Source organism: Hippocampus zosterae, chromosome 1, assembly GCF_025434085.1.
Source record: "Hippocampus zosterae strain Florida chromosome 1, ASM2543408v3, whole genome shotgun sequence".
NCBI classification, from domain to species: domain Eukaryota; kingdom Metazoa; phylum Chordata; class Actinopteri; order Syngnathiformes; family Syngnathidae; genus Hippocampus; species Hippocampus zosterae.
The window spans coordinates 25,808,051-25,822,503 of record NC_067451.1 but is presented as its reverse complement, the minus strand read 5'-3'; the positions used below and the strand labels follow the sequence as shown (position 1 = coordinate 25,822,503).

The window sequence follows — 14,453 nt, the reverse complement described above, 5'->3', positions numbered from 1 at the left end:
TAAAAAAATCAAATAGAATAAATGCACACTGTGAAATTTCATGATTTCTTTTTACACGTACTGTAATTTGGGTGATTATTTCTTCCAGCTAATGGAAACTCTAAATTCACCATATGGAGTAGAATATTACAGAAAAACAATATCAATGAATGCTCATCAAATAAGGTTATGACCCCATGGTGGTGTAATGAGCGCACCTGATAGAGTGGGGAGGTCCCCAGTTGGCTTCTCATTGTTGACCCTTCTGTGTTTAGTTTGCAGGTTCTTACCTTGCTTGCGTATGTGTTTTCCCCCCTCCTGAATACTCCGAACTCTGATGTACTGTAAGATGTATTGAAGACTCAGAATTGTTAATTGTGATTGGGTAGCAACCCATCTACGGTATGTTCTGCCTCTCGGCCAGTCTGCTGGGCCCTAATGAGGACAATAAACTGGATGGATGCAGTGTGCAAGACACACAAATCCCACTCTAAATACCTGTCCCATAAGTTTCTATACATGGGAAAAAAATATGTTTGTTTACTTTTTTATTATTACAGAACCATGGTTATATATAACTACCATTGTTCTGAGAGCACACTTGATTGCATTTCCTTCACTATATAAGAATGTGTATTCGCACAGCTGGAGTTTTGCTTCTAATGGTAATAATGTTCCTTGAGATAATTCATGTTCTGTATCTTCAATCATAGCTTTTTGGTTTCTACAGAAACCATGCAGTATAAATGTGCTATTTATGTTGTATTGTTTTTTTTAATGTAATATTTGTTCAAAGCAGTGAGCACAAATTCCGATTCTAAGAATACAATAGATGGCGAAAAATCTAACATGCTCTTGGCAATTTAAAAAACCCGCAGACTAAAAAAGACAGAAAATGTGGATGATATATGAATGGTGTGTGATTCGTTATATAGTCAAGGATTTCCTTTTTTACTGATGGTGCAGGTTCAATTCATAGCCAGTGGGAAAATATTCAGCCACAGCCACAGGAATGAGACTACACTAAGGCTAATGGGGCCCCATTGCCCCGTCAGAAATCTCCATACATTCTCTTAAGCACTCCAACATTTTTTCTGATTTTCTAAAATATATTGATCGATTATTTTCTCACCGGGCGCCCCGGTGGTCTAGTGGTTAGCGCGTTGACCTCACAGTGCAGAGGTCTTGGGTTTGATTCCGGCTCCAGCCTCCCTGTGTGGAGTTTGCATGTTCTCCCCCGGCCTGCGTGGGTTTTCTCCGGGCACTCCGGTTTCCTCCCACATTCCAAAGACATGGCAGGCTGTTTGAACACTCAAAATTTTCCCTTGGTGTGAGTGTGAGCGTGAATGGTTGTTCGTCTCTGTGTGCCCTGCGATTGGCTGGCAACCAGTTCAGGGTGTCCCCCGCCTACTGCCCGAAGACAGCTGGGATAGGCTCCAGCACCCTAGTGAGGATCAAGCGGTTAGGAAAATGAATGAATGAATATTTTCTCACCCTGCCGACTGCCCAAATACAGCTTGGATAGGCTCCACCCCACACCTCCATGAATCAGTCAAGCCCCCTTTCACCTCAAGAAAGAAAAGATCCTGAAGCCATGCCTGCCTGCCAGTCCCAAACCTGAGTAAAGTATGGTTGTGTTATGTCAGCAAGGGCATTCGGCCTAAAGACTGCCAAACTAATCATTCGTGATTCACTGTCATGATTCCAGATGGGACAAGCAAAAGATCATCACAACAGCAAATGAAGACTTTTATTTTTAGGCATTCTGTATAATTTTCTGGTTAGCATGTCCACCTCAGAGCGTGAGGTGCAGGGTTCTATTCCGGCCTTCCTTTGTGGAGTTTGCATGTTCTTCCTGTGCCTGCGTGGGCTTTCTCCTGTTTCCTCCCACAATCCAAAAACATGTATGGCAGGTTAATGGACCACTCTAAATTGTCCCTAGGCGTTATTGCGAGTACGAATGTTTGTTTGTCTATGTGCTCTGCGATTGGCTCGCAAACAATTCAGGGTGTACCCCACGTACTGCCCAAAGACAGTTGGGATAGGCTCCGGCACACCCACGATGCTTGTTTGGATTAGAGCATTAGAAAATGGATGGCTGGATATATCTCTGAGCTGTATGTTAGATCCCGAGTGAAATAGATATTTTAGGGCCAATGCCAATTCTTGAATTTGGCAGAAAACAATTGGATGTATAATTGTAGGTTTTCATGCTGTGCGTATTGTAAGATGACATGAAGGATGCCACACATTTTATTTATTTTCAATTTTTTGGGTTTGATGTTTAGTTATTATAATTTGATGTGTTTTAATGTCTTAATTTTGCTTTAATTTTAATGCATTTCATTATAGGATCATTTACGATAAACAGTCGTTATTACTTCTACATTATATTGTTATATATACTTGATATTAAGAATTCATATTGACCTCCCTTTCCCTTTTTTCCCTTTATTATGAGCCACATTGTTTGGTGATATGATTATATGTCTCCCGGATCTTCGTCAAATGTTAACAGAGCAGCACGATCGATCGCTCCAGTTATGCAACAGCCTGCTGCCTGTCATCGATCCGTTAAGAGACGTAGTCACGCTCCGTTGTTAACATAGCGACAGCGGGCGGGAAAAGACTACATTTCCCAGCAGGCTTTGCCTCTGGCAGCAAGCCTCCTTTTTCCCCACCACTACTTTGAACAGCGAGGAGTTGCCTGTACTTGAGGTTCATTAATAAAAAAGAACAGCGAGCTGTCATGGCGCAGGCAACGGCTTGTCCTGCGTTCCGGCTCGGCGGGTCGCGATACGACCAGGTAAGCCGTCTTGATCTCTCTTATCTCGGTGTGCCATTTGGTTTGAGAGTGAGGGAAGACGACCAGAAGGGGTCCTCGGGTGGGGAAACAGGCAGCTTCATCCTCCTCTTCCTCGCCTTCTCTCGGGATGCTTTCCACTTCTTCCCACTTTTTCCTGCATGCACTTTTGGGCGCTCCTTTTCAAACTTTCTTTTCAGCTGAAACACGCAGTTGAACGAGTTTACTTTGTACGAACAGTTAATTATGACGGAAGTGTCAGATTTTTTTCCCCACCCCTTGCATGTGCACATTGAGCTATTTGATGTATCATGTTCACGTTATGCTCGGCTTTTCACTGCCAAACTCCCTTATTTACAAATCTTGTGCTCCGTCTCCATATGCAACGCCAAAACTGTCACAAGACACCACCAAAGTTATTTTAGGAAAGTAGTAATTGGTGTCAAGAATGTACAGTGGTGAATTGGATTTAGAAATTTAATTTCTTAAAAATCAGTGCCACCCTAAACACACCGGAATCATCCCCAGTCCAGCTCACATGCACCAATTTAAGCAATATAGAAAATGGATAGGTGACTATTTGGTTGCAGGTTTATTGCACACTAGTCTAGATTGTCCCTAGGTGTGAGTGTGAGCATGGATGGTTGTTTGTCTCTGTGTGCCCTGTGATTGGCTGGCAAGCGGTTCAGGTTGGCGTTCGACTCAGCATGATTTTACTGCTTGGTGCTTTCTACCGCCTTTATTACCATTTCGTCTTACTGTTTAGTGTGTATGTTAAATCGCTCCATGTACAGCACTTTGTATGCAGCGATGGCTGTTTGAAAGTGCTCTATAAATACTGTTGACTTGACTTGTACCCCGCCTACTGCCCGAAGACAGCTGGGATAGACTGCAGTCCGTGACCCTCGTGACGATAAAGCGGTTCAGACAATGGATGGACTATTTGGTCATGAATTTTGGCCCTAGGTGTAAAATCCTAACAGTCCCATGACTGAAAAAAGGTGCCCGACTTTCCACCCCCATCCCACAACCGAGATTGATGAGCTGCTTCCCTCCATCGAATGAAACCTATTTTCCATTCCTGCAAATGAGTGATTAAACATTTACATTGGTCAGCCTTATGAAAGTGACCTTCACGCTCGCTTTTTCGCTGATTCAGCAGTGGCCTGTGGGAATTATTTACCTCCTGCCGCACTGAGCAAAGTCCAGAGAAGACACTTCTCTTTTCTGGTCTTACTGAATCGCCACAGCACAGTTCAAATTGATTCCATATCCGTTGTGTGCAGAACATGCATTGGGATACGAAAGAATCGGTCAATAACCGATTGTTAAGGATGCTTCCAGATGCATTGAATTCATTAATGTCTTGAAGTTAGTGGGGAAAATTGGAGTGCACCACTTGACTGGTAACCAACAGAGGCACTCCCAACCAAGGTCATTATGGTTTGCGAAAATTAACAAAATAAATACATCAGTAAAATTTGTTCTAGGGTCTAATGGAGAGTCAGAGCTGAGCTTTGAACCTGGATATATCCACCGTGAGGCAAACTAGCTAATCACTGCTAGAAGAGAACATTTTCTAATGTATCGGGCAGGTTTATTACTTTCTCAAACGTCGCTGCTAAAAAGGAGGCCAGTCCTAGAATCAGCGCTAAATCCCGGCGCTTTGTGTGCTCAGTGTGTTGCGCTGCGTCTGTGCAGGCCTTGTTATGTTGCCCCAAGAGAGCGAGAACTCATGCATAATTAAAGCTGGCTCCTTGCATGGAGCTCGTCTCCTCCAGCAGCAACACGGAAGGCTGAGACAGTGAAGGCATCAGAAGAGTGTTTTTGTTTTGTTTTTTCCACTTGAGGAGCAGCCATGAAGATCGTTGCCAGTAATTTGCAGGAATAATCATGAAAATAGTGTAAAATAGGGTTTGTGGCATCCTATTTGCAGCGATGGACATCTTCCATGGCGTTTGATTGAAGCTGCCTCGTTTTTGTCCGTCTGGTGCTCCAACCGGGCTCTTGGCATTATTATTGTCTGTTCAGACTGCTTGCACTCCCGCTTTGCACTTGGCAAGAGCTGACAGGGGACAGTGAAGGCAGGACACAAAAAAGACAGCACACAAAAGGAAGCTTGACCCGCAGGTCTCTAGAAGAGGGTCCCCTCTGCATGCAAACTCTGAAGTGAAGCATATTTTTACATAAATGTTTGGGTTGAATTCCGAATTGTTTGACTTTCGGGGCTCTCGATGAAGTTTGTTCTCAAGTGTCGCTTTTGGGTGAGTTTGCAATGTGTCTCTGATCCAGGGTTCCTTTCTTGGCCGCCTGAGACATTTTGTGGACATCATTGACCCAAGCACACTCTTTGTGTCAGAGGTAAAGCTACTTTTGTATATATAAACCATAAACTGTCACTACAAATGCCCACACCTATTTGTTTTGTCTTGAACTCATGAAAGCAACAGTGTGCTTGTATTTGCCTTTTGAAAATATCATGCAATGAAAGAAAAGAAAATATTGCATCCATATTGCTGGTGCTTATTCGGAGCCTACCACAGCTGGCTTTGAGAGGCCAGTCGCAAGGAGCATATACACACACAGAACCAGTGTGGGGAGGGATGTCGGTCAAAATTATTCACACAGATACATCCGCGATCAAGCTCCATTGATCTTGACAAGGAAGACATTCTTCTGCTGCAATCTCTTTCCCATGCTCTCTCTCTCTCTCTCTCTCATGCTCAATCTCAATCTCTCTCTCATGCTCTTTCCATCTTGGTAAATTAAGATGATGATGATTATTATTATTAGTATTGAGAGGTGCAAGAATACCAAAACAATCATAATTAAAAAAACATTTTTTTTTTACTTTTTGTTCAGTGAGCTCCTGATCAATTTTATGTACATACTTACACACTTACACAAGTGTTTAAAATATTATCATTTGTCAAGATTGAATTGAGCTCAAATGAGTAACACATTTATAATGAAAACTACATCTTCATTCTTTGCCTTATAAAATAAAATAAAACATACTGTATTCCCATTTTAAACTGAAGTTCCCGTAGAGTTGTCTAGGAATTTTCCTTCTGAACGTTGTCATTTACCGTATTTTTCGGATTATACGTCGCTCCTGATTATAAATCGCACCAGCCAAAAAATGCATAATTAAGAAGGAAAAAACATATAAGTCGTACTGGAGTATGAGTCGCATTTTGGGGGGAAATCTATTTGATAAAGTCCAACACCAAAAACATACATGTCATCTTGAAAGGCAGTTTTAAATAAACATAAAATAGAGAACAACAGGCTGAAGAAGTGTACGGTATACATTACATGACTGACATACCTGGTAATGTCAGTAACGACGTAACATATTAAGAGTTATTCCGATAACTCTAGGATAAAGAATATGCTAACAAGTTTACCAAACCAATCAGTTTCACTCCAAATCACTAAATCCAATGAAATCTTCATCCTCTGTGTCACTTTTAAACAACTCCCTCAACTCGGGAGGTAGATTGTAGATTGTCGATTTATCAACACCGGCAGAGAGCGCCCTCTTGTGGTTTAATGGGAAAATAACATGTGAATTACATAATCATTTGTTAATAATTTCACACATAAATCGCTCCAGAATATAAGTCGCACCCCCGGCCAAACTATGAAAAAACTGTGACTTATAGTCCGAAAAATACGGAAATGGTTTGCAGATGATCATCTTTTTTAACCCAATTTGTTTCAAGAAATTTGTTCGGAATTGACCATACCGCAGCGATTAGCTGGCAACTAGTTCAGGGTGTACCCCGCCTACTGCCCAAAGACAGCTGGGATAGGCTCCAGCACACCCGGGCACACATCGATGAACAACCATCCGCTCTCACATTCACACCTGGGGACATTTTAGAGCAGGGGTGTCAAATAAAAGGCCACATACGGCCTCGGTAGATGTCAAGTGGGCCGGACTATTAAAATTATTCCATACTCTGCTATAAATAACCAAAACAATATGTCTTTCCTTTGTTTTGGTCTAAAGAAGCACCAGAGCACGAGGAAAATGTGGACACCCCTGATTTAGAGTGTTCCATTAACCTGCCATGCATGTTTTTGGAATGTGAGGGGAAACACAGTACCTGGAGAAAACCCATGCAGTCTTGGGGAGAACATGCAAACTCCACACAGGAATCCCGGAGCCGGAATCGAACCCTGTAACTCTGCACTGTGAGGGAGACTTGCTAATCAGTCGACCACTATGCCGCCCCACTTTGAGAACAATGAAAGATAGAATTTCATTAAAAATTGCATGTAAGGAGACAGTTGGACTGCAACCAAAATGGCTACATTGAACTATTCTTGAAGTCTGTAACTATTTTGCCTTTGACGAGGTCATCTTGGATGTGTATACACTCATCCTCCAGGCAGTATCATCTGCCTCATGCAACTGTGAGAGAACTGTTGAGTTCCACCAAAGATGGAAGGGAGCGGCCACGTTATTGTAAAGACTGTCCTTACCATTCAAGACTTTTGTCACACTGAATATAGAACGTCCACTTTGTTTTATATTAGACACGGTGAGACTAAAACCACCTCAATAATTCATTGGTGGTGCTCCAAAATAAATATGTTTCTGCTATTTCCTTTCAGAAACAACTCAATGAGAGCATCCAACTCCTGGATGACTTCAAGCATGGAACACTTCCACCGGGGATCTCTAATCTTCAGGTGACATCATTCATGTGAAATTGACAGAAGATGATATTTTAATTTCAGAGAAGTGAGGACAAATTATTGCTGGTTCATTTCATATGCCCCTATGCGTTTTTTCACCCGCCTTGTGAAGTTGTGGGAAGCCCAAAAGGTCAAACAGGTGAGTGGTGAGTGCTAAAGTCTCTCAAACCTCATTGAGCCGATCACATGATGATGATGTCATACTGTCATGATGTCATCTCAGGCCATCATTCATCCTGATACAGGCGACAAGATCTTCATGCCGTTCCGAATGTCAGGTACGAGAAGATGAAGATCTTTCCGGAAGCCGTCCATGTTGTTCTCATTCTGTTTACTCAGTGTTGTTGTTGTTGTTGTTTTTTTTTTTTCGGCCCACACAGGTTACGTACCATTCGGGACACCCATTGTAAGTCCCGTGTTGTTATTTTTTTAATCATGTGCTTCGGCCAAACACTGATGTCATTATCATGCTCATTTTGGTGGGATTGAGGAAGATTAATTTTGGATTTTGCTCCAAAATAAGATCTTCCTTGACTTTCATCTACTGTAGGTCATTGGTCTTCTTTTGCCCAATCAGACAGTGGTGTCCACCATAATATGGCAGGTAAAAGTGTATATAAACAAAGTGTATGTTAGTGTGTGTGTGTGTGTGTATGTGTGTATACTTATACCGTTACTTACCGTTATACTTTTACAGTTATCATATTTTTTCCAATTTGACTATTGTCTATCTATCTATCTGTCTCTCTCTCTCTCTCTCTCTCTCTCTCTCTCTATCAATCTATCCATTAATTTCCCCATCTACAAACTAATAATGTACTCCTTTCCTCCAGTGGCTGAATCAGAGTCACAATGCTTGTGTCAACTACGCCAACCGCAATGCCACAAAGGTAAATGGGACCACTTTAGATTTGTACTCACGATATCCTTGTAAAGTAAATTTGAAAAAATCTTTGCGTTTTTTTTTTTTTTGGGGTGTAATCCTTTGCAGCCAACGCCAACGTCCAGATTCCTGCAAGGTTATTTTGGAGCTGTGACCAGTGCTGTGTCTATCGCAGTGAGTCTCTTAATAATAGCACAAAAACAAGAATACACCGAATTTAATTTGATTTTCACAAATTCAGTTATTGTTTTTCCCATGTAACCATTGCCAGCTTTTCACGGAACAACTCATCTATTTGCACTTTTGTTCTCTTTTGTGGTTTACAATGGCCAGTGATTCTGCCAAAGACCTGGCTAAATAGAAATTAGTGTCAAGGAACTATGTTGAGTGATATATCTCAATTCAAAGACAGGCTTAGCATGTCAGGATTAACCTGGGTTGTTAGTGGAAGTTACAGAGAGTATTGGTCGTGTGTGTGTGTGTGTGTGTTTTTCAATTTCATTTATCTTCTTGTTCCTGCATGGCTTTTCGCCGAGTACTCCCAATTTCCTCCCACATTCCAAATTGTCCCTCGGTGTGATTGAGATTGTGAATTGTTGTTTGTCTATGTGTATCCCTGTGTTTGGCTGGTGACCAGTTCAGGGTGTACACCCGCCTACTGCCCGAAGACAGCCGGGATTGGCTCCCACGACCCTCACGAGGATAAGCGGATCAAATTATCTGGAAGCGTTTAATTTTTAAGAGTAATGTTGTAAGATGAGTTTTAAATGACAAACAGTTTTGGGATCATAATTTATTTTACATGACGTAAACTATTAACATAAGCAGTCATACACATTTTTGCCGAGTGGCAGTTACTTTCGGGGAGGGGGGGTTGTTTTGTTTTTTTTTGTTTTGTTTTTTAATGTGAGACACAACTTTGGCCTGAGCACAAAAAGAGCAAAGAAGCAGGTTTTCCAATGACTAAACAAGGATACTTTCCGGAAAATCAGCAGTAAATCTCGAACCGTGCATATGCGAAGGTTCACTGTAATTTAATTCACGTTAGATGTACAGTATGTACAAGTGTCATGTGTTTAAAAATGATTTGAATGTGTTGTAGGTGGGATTGAATGTGCTTATTCAGAAGGCCAACAAACTGAGTCCTGCCACCAGAATGATAATACAGAGATTTGTCCCATTTCCAGCAGTTGGTATGTTCTTCAAAGGCCACAATTGTATTCAATCAAAGTCTTTGTTGCCCAGCCCAAAACTGAACACCTTAATGTAATCTCGCATTGTATTGTATTTTTCAATCTTGATACTCAGCAAGTGCAAACATATGCAACGTGGCCCTAATGAGACACAACGAGCTGTCAGAAGGCATCGACGTGCTCGACGCCAACGGGAAGGTGGTGGGCTCCTCCAAAATCGCAGCCACACATGTGAGTGCCACTTTCGAAGGTGGCCGATAAAAGGAATGATTTGCCGCTCATGTCACGCGGCAGACATCTGTTCTCCCGACGGAGGGAATTACTGTAATTGTGCGTTTGGAAGTGAAGCGTGTGCACAATGCTGTCGTCCCGCAGGCCATCGCAGAGACGGCGTTCACACGTGTGGTCCTCCCCATGCCCATCTTTGTGCTGCCCCCCATCATCATGTCCTACCTCGAGAGGTTGGCACACATATGTACATAGAGCACAACCTCCATTGAGACCCCGGCTGGCCGTGGAACCGAAAATGGGTTATCTTAGTTTATCAGTGAAGCAAAAAAAACCCCCCCAAAAAACAGCATCATTTGTCCAGCCAATCAGTCGAGAAGGAAATCAGAATATATCATGTAACAAAAAAGTACCGGTATATACAATTATCAGGGCAAAATGCTTATTATAAAACGTCCTTGCAGTTAATAAAATGCTGGTCACAGTTCAGGGAATAAAGTGTTATAATTAAATGTTGATAATATGTTGGAAATATATATTGAAAAATACGTCATAACATTTAGTTATATGATAAAATTAAATTATAATATATTTTTGGAAAAGAGCATTATAGATAATTAGTCAGCAAATTCTATATAAATAACTAAATAAAATATCAGTATACAATTTTGCAAACGTGTATATGAATAAACATAACGATACAACATTTTGTAAATAGTCATAACTCAACATGATTAGAATTATAATCATAATAATAATAATAATAATATGAAATTGTAAAAGTCATTATTTTGGAAGATTTAATCATAAATAAAATATTCAAATTTCAAAATATTTGAATACAAAATGATGATTGAATAAATAAATGTCAACATGACATTTTGAAATGAATATTGAAATAAAATTATGGTAAAATTATACAGACATTTTAGATATAAAACTATAACAATCTAGTAAAATTACATTTAAAACTACTGGTATATGTAGATAATAATACAACAATTATTATTATTATTATTCCAGTCATTACAGTAAAGACAAAGCCAGTATAATCAAGAAAATATTTTTATGCACGAAATTGAAAATGTATTCATTTTTTATTTTAGAAAAGGTAAGCGAAAATGATATTGCGTTGCACTGGTAGTAAAACTACAAATACATTTCCACTTTTTATCATTTTGTGCAATCCCGCAACCAAGACAAGCATATGGCCCCGAACATCACAAACTGTCCATCTCAACATGCCAGAATCTAACCAGGCATGTTTGAACATCATGATCAGTCGGAGAAGCAGCCTGCGGCCAACTAAGAAATGTTCAAACCTGAAAATCTGGAAGAGCAACGTCCATGCATGACAGCTGTGCACACAACTTGCAAACGTTGGTAATTCTCGTTTTAAAATACACGAGAGCAAATTACCCCAGTCAAATATATCGTCTCTGTCCTTTGAAAACTAGGTTTGTTCATATTGGTTTCAGACATCCCGTTTGTGTAAAAATTGAAAACAAATATACTCAGTTTCTTTTTGTAGAGCTAACTTGATAAAAGAGACCTCCATTAACGAGTAAAATAGTCTGACTTGAGTCTCATAATTAACAAGGGGCAAAAAATAACAAAACTTGTAGCCACTCAAGGATGAAAGTGACTTTCCCACCCCAAAAAAAAAATTGCATCACATTGCATCCTCAGTGATGTCAAGATAGGTTTATTTGCAGAAAAGCCATTTTTACCGTGTCAAAGTATCTAATTGAAATTACAGCGCTAGATCACGTTGTGTCGAATCATTTGGCCGTATACGTACGTACCGATACGACATAACACCCCTACTTAAAATGGTTCCCCTATACATTTTCACGGTGTCACTTTAATCCATACATTTTACATACCACATGTTTGCAGATGTGAGGAATGAGGCTGAATGTGTCGAAGTAATAAATCTCCCGGAATATTAACACATCTACTGGAACTCTAATCGTCTCTAAAGACGCTGTCTCGTAATATAATCTGTTGTCCTGTGTGAGGTACTTGTTTTTGACACGCAGTATGACGCCACACAAATTGATTTGAAAGAGCTCAGCAGGCGCTGTTGTTTTGATTAGCAGCAGATTTCAGCAATGGCTATGGCCATACATTTAGGATCCAAGCCGCATGCAAACTCCTTTCTGAAGAAATACGGCATCATACACAATGTGAGAGATTACAATATCACGCTCACTTGAATTGAATCTATTTATGTTTTTTCATGAAGCTCTGCAATGAGCTTTGTTAATGAATAATAGGCCAGGTTGAGTGATTGCACCTTGAGGTGATTTTTGTACAAGATCCCAATTCTGCATGTCCCCCCATCCCCCACCCCATCTCCCTCGCAGTTCCCAAAATAACTGCAAGCTTCTGAGAGATCGATGTGCACGTGGAGCCTCACTCATGTGTCGTCTTCTCTTTTTTTTTTTTTTTTTTTAAATAAATATCTTGCTTGTACATTGCAGGCTGCCCTTCCTGCAGAAAAACCGCAGACTGATGCTGCCCATCCACAGCATTGTGTGTCTGCTTACGTTCGGGCTGTCTCTGCCCGTGGCCATCAGCCTCTTCCCACAGATGTCACAGGTACATTATGAGCACATTAATGATTCAAGGTCGCTGGGCTTCAACTTCCAATTCAAACCTAGCACGCCTCTCAAGCGCCCTCGCAGCCCGGATGGCTCTCTTCTTTTCCAATTAGAATCTCACCTTCAGGCGTCTCTCAGATGTTTTTTTTTCAACCTCCTCACAGATTGAGGTGTCTCGCCTGGAGCCCGAGATCGCCATGGCAACAGATTGCAAGATTGTGACCTACAACAAAGGTTTATAATGGCTGACCTGACTGTCTGAGAGGAAACAAGATGAGATGAAAAGAATGTTAACATGGAATCTTATCGCCGCTTTGTATGTATAGAAATATGATCATATGAAGTGAGTTTTATTCAAATCATATGTTGCGTTGTAAATAGGCCACGTAAAAAGAAACTGTCTGGAAGGCACATTAATAGTTTAAACATGCAATAAGGGTATTTGCCACAAGTGAGCATCAAAAACTTGCATTGCTTGAAATATTTTCAATTATGTTTTTCATAACAACAATATAAACAATAATAATAATGGATTTGTATAAATATTTTATATGTAACACTCGTATTTTAAAATGTTTTACTATCAAAAGAATATGTGAAATAATTGTAAATTATTTATGCAATTCTGTAGATGTTAATTTCATTTTTTGGAATTTCTACATAATACATGAACCAGGTTGTCATTGTTTTATGAATCGGCTCAAAAACAACGACAGAGCTTTTACTCTTTGAGTTGACTGATAATGTTCCTCCAAGTAATACTTTCATCATTAATACACTGAATGTAAATGTTTTAGTGAACAGCACGTGTACGATGAATCATATTCCTATCAATGTGTTCTATCAGCTGGCATACAACATGGCGCATGGAGTTTTACATTTTATTTAATTGTACCCATACATGACCACAAATGTGTCCAATAACCTGCATTCCTCAACTTCTTGTTAATTTGTTTAAATGATTAGCAAGGTTGTCTGTCACTGGATGTACAGTATGTTATCACCTTTACAATATGAAGTGATGTTTTTAGTTTTACTCTATTTTGAGATATTGCAGGGTTAATTCTCCTCTCTTAACTGTGAGAAGCACTGCAATAAACAATAATAGTCCAATGACAGTCAACTTGACTGTTGTTCCAATATGTGGATGGAAAAAGGTGTACATGATTTCAAAGTGTCTATTGACACATGCACACAAGTACCAATAATGAAACAAACTCTGTCATTCTTTGTATTGTACAGTATGCATTCCTAACAACTTATTTTGCACAGTTTTTAGACCAATTTTATAACACTCTGAATAAAATGAAAGTGTTGTTTTTGAATATTTGTTTAATTTACACCAAAAGCTTATTGGGTGCAAAGTGCATGATTTAAAACACTAAATAAATTTACTTAATATATTTTGTTCAATAATGTCATTGTTTTATTATTTTCATTATTGACCAAACCCAAACTAGTCTTTGTACTGTCTATAATGGTGGTTCTGAAACTGTGTACAAGTACTACAACATTTTCATTCGATCATTCATTAATTACGAGTTTTTATTTTCATATATTTAAACACAGTGTTGATGTTCAACTGTAGATTTTGTTACAGTAGCTTACAATAATATTACCACTACTTGTTAGGAATGAAATGTGTTTTGTATTTGATGCATGCCATGCTTATTTATTTATTTTGAGGTGGTACTTTGTGCAAAATGTTTCAGAACCACTGGTCTAGAACTTTATCCATCCATCCATTATTGTTTTCTTGTCTTCTCAATTAAATGTATGACCGAAATGACATTTAGTTCATTTTGTCATTTAGTTCTGACCAGCCAGCTATCAGCTAGCCTGACCTTTAAGTTAATTTACATGCGGTTGTGGATTTTGTAGGTTATTATTTTATTATTATTCAAAGTAGTAGTAGCCCTGGCTGCAGTGGTATCATAGCAGTATTTGTAACATGAATTGTTTTCTGTTATGTATTGCCATATTGATATTCTAAAATGTTTTGCTAATATGTTTTGCTATCCATCCATCCATCTTCCAATCCGCTTATCCTC

At 39.7% G+C, this 14,453-nt stretch overlaps 1 protein-coding gene across 1 annotated transcript; it reads left to right on the top strand.

Annotated features, from left to right (window-relative positions):
- Positions 1 to 2,620: 2,620 nt before the first annotated feature.
- Positions 2,621 to 13,805, top strand: sfxn5b (sideroflexin 5b). Its single transcript, XM_052075849.1, has 14 exons — positions 2,621 to 2,785; positions 5,075 to 5,143; positions 7,409 to 7,486; positions 7,605 to 7,631; positions 7,716 to 7,770; positions 7,873 to 7,898; positions 8,043 to 8,096; positions 8,326 to 8,382; positions 8,484 to 8,549; positions 9,478 to 9,568; positions 9,684 to 9,799; positions 9,944 to 10,029; positions 12,283 to 12,400; positions 12,567 to 13,805. The coding sequence occupies exons 1-14, from the start codon at positions 2,729 to 2,731 to the stop codon at positions 12,642 to 12,644; spliced, it is 978 nt and encodes a 325-aa protein (XP_051931809.1). The 5' UTR covers positions 2,621 to 2,728; the 3' UTR covers positions 12,645 to 13,805.
- Positions 13,806 to 14,453: the final 648 nt, after the last annotated feature.